This window comes from Centroberyx affinis, unplaced genomic scaffold, assembly GCF_046629955.1.
Source record: "Centroberyx affinis isolate AG114_WGS23_722 - 3 ecotype Tasmania unplaced genomic scaffold, CSIRO-AGI_Caff_v1 ptg001778l_1, whole genome shotgun sequence".
Lineage (NCBI taxonomy): Eukaryota > Metazoa > Chordata > Actinopteri > Beryciformes > Berycidae > Centroberyx > Centroberyx affinis.
The window spans coordinates 317,235-322,157 of NW_027280171.1; the positions used below are offsets into that span (position 1 = coordinate 317,235).

Consider the following 4,923-nt stretch of genomic DNA (forward strand, 5'->3'; position numbering starts at 1 on the left):
ACCTTTGTGATGCCACAAAGTTACAGAAATCCAAACGGCTCGTTTAGAGGCTCGGTTTTCTAATATGGATTGTGTGGATTTAGTTGGCTACCGTGCGTTTTGACACTTTCGCCATGTTTTGATAGAACATCCAACTCCTTTATAATAAAACGATATGGTTACCTTTAAAGGGCTATTTGTAGGGGCAACGACAATGCTTCATAAGGTTTGTTTTTTGTTTTTTTTTGGTCTACATCAGCTTTAGCAAAGAAAGAAAAAGGATCAAACAAAAAATCCATATAAATAAAATTACAGTTCACTGAAACCATTTCACAGAAGGTATCATTTATTTATTCATTTTGTGAATGCAGCGTCAGGGATCTGGCTCTTCAACTGGGTGAACATTTGTGCAGCTCTGTTGAAATCCCACTCATTGTCCTGTAGACACTTTTGGGACCACTCCAGGTTCATGCCGGGATGCTCTCAGCCTTCAGGGAGAAGGCTGAGAGCATCTCCTGCTGCGGTGCGGTGAGGGTGGGCACCGGGCTGGAAGACGGGGGCGGGGCGGGAGCCGCAAAGGCTCTGCGGGTCTCCTCTGTTGTGGCAATCCGGATGGAAAGCTGGTCATTCACTATATGCAAACCAGAATCCCCGGCAGGCACCGTGATGAAGACTCGAGAGAACGCCTTAGTGGAGTCCCCTGATTTACCGTCCAGTTCTTTGAAAATCCCGCTCACTGTGAATGACAGTAGTGTATTTGTGCAGGTGTTTCCGTCAACAGTGAAGGAGGCAGGGTCATGCTGAGTTTTGGGGAACTCGTTGAGGAAAGCCACCACATTTACTCGCGTGTGTTTTAGTAGGCGAGACCGCATCGTGGAGTCTTTGATTTGATTGGTTCAGATTTCGACTGTCTTTGTGGTACTCTCCCAGACCGCTCCTTGAGGGGTTCTGTGTCACGAGGGAGAAGGACGCTCCATCATGGTAGGCATCCAGAAGAGGCTGTCTGTCCCCTGAGTCATAGATGCTGTAATATTTTTCCAAGAAGTGAAGGATGAAAGCCTTGATTTTATCGGAGCCAAAGCAGCTGCCCTTGAAGGGGGGGAAGGCGGTGGGCGTTGCCATGTCAAAGCCTATGGGTGGGGGGAGGTCATAGCCATCCAGTTTGAGAAGCTGGGGAAACCTGTCGCACAGCACTGATGTAGGAGGCCTGGTCCTTGAACAGGTCACACAGAGGGTTCCCGACCAGCCACAGCTCCACCAGCTTCAGGCCTTTCACCTTGTCCAGCTCCCGGTCCGACCTCAGCTTATTGTGGGACAGGTTGAGGGTCTTCAGTTTGGGTGCCTTGGTGACCAATTCAGCCAGTTTGTCCAATTTGTGAATACAGTTGTTGCTCAGGTTCAAGCACACCAGCTCTGGAATATTTTCCTCAATGATCTTGATCACAGCCTCCATGGTTGTCTTCCTATTCAGGATGACTTCAGTGTTCTGGGGCACCAGGTCCGAGTCTGTTTGGATGTTGTTCAAGTCAAGTGCTTGCTGGGAGCCGTCGAAGCGCTTTGCCATGCATTGCTTCAGGTGCAGGTACAGGAAGCAGGTAGAAAACATAATTTTCCCATTTCATAACCTTTGTCGTATTCTTGCAACCATGACATCTTATTCAATACACGAATTACCCTGTTGATGAAGGAGACATTATGTTACCCATTTAACTAATTTAACGCATTTGCACAAAACTAGACATTTCCAGTATTTTTTGTAAAATTAAGACCAGGTCAAATGTTTTGCATTTTATTAACAGAAATAGAAATGGCACACCATATGTCTATAGCAAACACCCATGCAGTGGTTGCTCTAGGTTAGTCAGGTCTGTGGGATGTAGTCAGAAACATCCTCCAGGCCTGTGCTGGCCAGGTACTCCAGGATCACATTACCCCCGTTGAACTGGGGAGTTTCTGGGTGAGCCAGCAGTGAGCAGGGTGTCATCCATACGCAGAGCCTCACCTGTCTGAGGATGGCAGGGCAGCATGGAGAGGACAGAGGCATGTTGTAAAGACATATTTAGGAGACATGAAACAGTGTTTTTCCAGTCTCATTTAAATTCCAAGAGTTTAGTATTTATATTTGGACAGATACTAAATAAACCCAGTAAATTTAGTAAAATATGCGATCCTTTTCTGCAATTTCCTGGGAAATGATCAGTCACTTAGAGGTATAAATTTTGAAAGGAAATGATGTGTAATTCATAGGAGATGTACAGTAAGAGAATATTTGGACCAATAACCATTTCATTATTGGATACGTATAAGAGGCCAAACAAGAAATATTGACTGATCGATTGAAAAAAACAACTGTGATTATCTTTGACTCTACTGATGCTATCTCACTGTTACCTTAGCTGTCAGTACATTGTTGTTCTTGACGCTAGCTAGAGAAGCAGCGTAATCCACCACTCTGCCCACACTCCATTTGGAACAGAAGAACAAGGGTTGACTGGAGTCTTTAGACTCCTTGGGTAGATACACCTGAAAATAGGTCCTCTCTGTCTGGAATGCCAAATGGGACAGAAAATACAGTTGCACAAAAAATATAATCACAGAATAATGCATATTGGTGCATTGCATGTACTGTGTAAGATGCAATAATAATGACGATACATAAGTTATGACATTCCAGCTGAAATCCATGCTGTATAGGATTGTACCTGTGGCAGTCCCTTGTCTCTTGCTGCATGCAGTTTCAATTTCATTAATGCTACCTTGGCTGAAGTTGCACTGTTCTTTGAACTTTCTCTGTTCTCTTCTCCTCTGCGTCCTTTAGCTGGGAGTCCTGCCTTTGACTGAGTATTTTGTTGAATGCTGCTCCCATGTGGACAAAAGAGGAATGGTAGGATAAATTTTCACTTGAGCCACCTTGTCAAGCTACCAATTACAAGGTAACAAGTAAGTGAACAAAGTTGGAACTGACCCACAATCTTTTGCACCAGCTCTTTAGTGGCTGCCATTTGAGGCTTTATTTACATGTTCCTTTGATAAAATAGTAATATACACCCCCTCCCTTTGAGTCATTCTGTATGAAAGTCCACATGAGAATGGGGAGCACAGTCAAGGTCAACACACATTATGTTACTATACACGAAGGTTAATCAAATAGAGAGAAAACGGGAAACCTATGCCAAGCAGAAATGTTTTTCACACTGTGGGCATATGACTGGTAACAATAAGTCCTTTGCAGTCTTGAAATGAGCGTGGATGGAGGTCTGGAACTCCCACTGGCACCTGAAAAAAAGTAAAAGGAAATAAAGTATAAACACAGCACAGCCTGCATATAATTAACAGCATGGAGGACAAATGTAGTTGTTCTGATCATATAAAAGGAAGGCATGAAGCACATTTTATTGTGCTCAACAACCAGACCTACCTCTGGACATGAATGGGATTCTGTGCTTCTGTGCTCAAGGCTGTAAGAGACAAGATGTATGTGTATGTATGTTTCACATTTAAAGTAGCTACATTGTAGCCTATTTAAAGAGCCAATATCCTAGGCACCAGGTGATGCACAAATCTTACCAGAAAACACCACTGCAGAAATCACAAACAAATGGAAGGAAATCTAATAGAGGAATGGGAAGAATAGGTTTAACCAATGGCTCTGGGTTCAACCAGGTCAGTGTATAAGAAACAGGATTCAACAACCAACTGCAAAAAACTGAAAAACAGACACTTATCCTAACATTGTCCTACCCTGTCAACACTATGGGATCAAGTAGCCTATAGCCCATTGGATTTAATTCTAGGTTGTAGTTAGTTAGCTAGTTATTAGCCTGCCTACTGCTATACAATGGTGCTGATTCATATGGATCTGATCTGATGTAGGTCCACAACATCAACAATGACAGATGAATTACACTTTAGGCACGGACTCTTATCATGTAAGAAACGAGGGGATGGGGAGAATGACGAGTGACAACATACAGCAAGGTCAGTGCATTTGTAAAGCTCCTTCACTTAGTCTGTTGTGACCCCTGGTGGTTGTAGCTATAAAGAGGTAATGTATTGTCTGTCTACTCTGCACAGCAATATGAGATGTTACAATTCAATGCAGCCCACTACACAAACCAAGAGTTTACAGTAGGCCTATACTTTATCTCTTCATTGCATTCTATACTTGCGACATTGAGGCCACACAAACTTTATTTTTCAAAATTGCTAAGTCTCAGTCCAATAAGGTAAACTTAAACATCAGTTAGGATACATCGATTGACAGTTATACTATTGTAACATACACATGTTCTATCATGTTAGCCTGTAGCCTATAACAGGTGATGAAAAATCTATTTTAATCTATTTCTGAAGGAGCTCATTTGCATCATGTTGCTTAGTAACAAGGTGGTTGTTGCCGTGGAGTAGTTCCCGGATGGGTACAACACTGTAGCAGTTTACCGCAACCTGCAGCAGCGCTTTTCCTTGTAGTAACTAGCTGAAGTTCGGGGTAGTCACAGGGAAAACAAAAACCTCACCAACAACACTGTAGCTTAGCAGAAAGTACAATGGTTTGGCAAATTATTGATTGCAAACTCTGTGGGCAACATTGCTCCTGACGGTGGAAAGACACTTTTAAATAAAATATTCTGATGGCACTCAGCAATGAACAAAATGTCTCAATGGAAGCACTGTCGGCATCATACAACGAACGACTCAAGGTAACTCGCATAACGTTAGCAACAACGAACGACAGAACGTAACTCTCATAGCAACAGTTCCGAGTTTTCCAGTTTGTTTTCTCTACGGAAACGGTCGCACGGCACTTTGCTTGATAAAAAAAAAAGATAATCATTCCGTTCGCTTGTTTTTACTCATTCAAGTGCCTTTAGTGTTTTTTTCTACCTTTTGCTTTGCCTAAAAGCATCAGAGTTCCTTGTTACACTGGCTAAAACCTGAACAAAG

At 42.8% G+C, this 4,923-nt stretch overlaps 1 protein-coding gene and 1 pseudogene across 1 annotated transcript; both read right to left on the reverse strand.

Annotated features, from left to right (window-relative positions):
- Positions 1-333: 333 nt before the first annotated feature.
- Positions 334-1,543, reverse strand: LOC139652308 (nuclear RNA export factor 1-like). Its single transcript, XM_071529328.1, is given in 4 exon segments — positions 334-453; positions 456-872; positions 874-1,162; positions 1,164-1,543. Coding segments are annotated over 4 exon segments (1,206 nt in total).
- A 297-nt stretch (positions 1,544-1,840) lies between these two features.
- Positions 1,841-4,266, reverse strand: LOC139652292 (AN1-type zinc finger protein 1-like; annotated as a pseudogene).
- Positions 4,267-4,923: the final 657 nt, after the last annotated feature.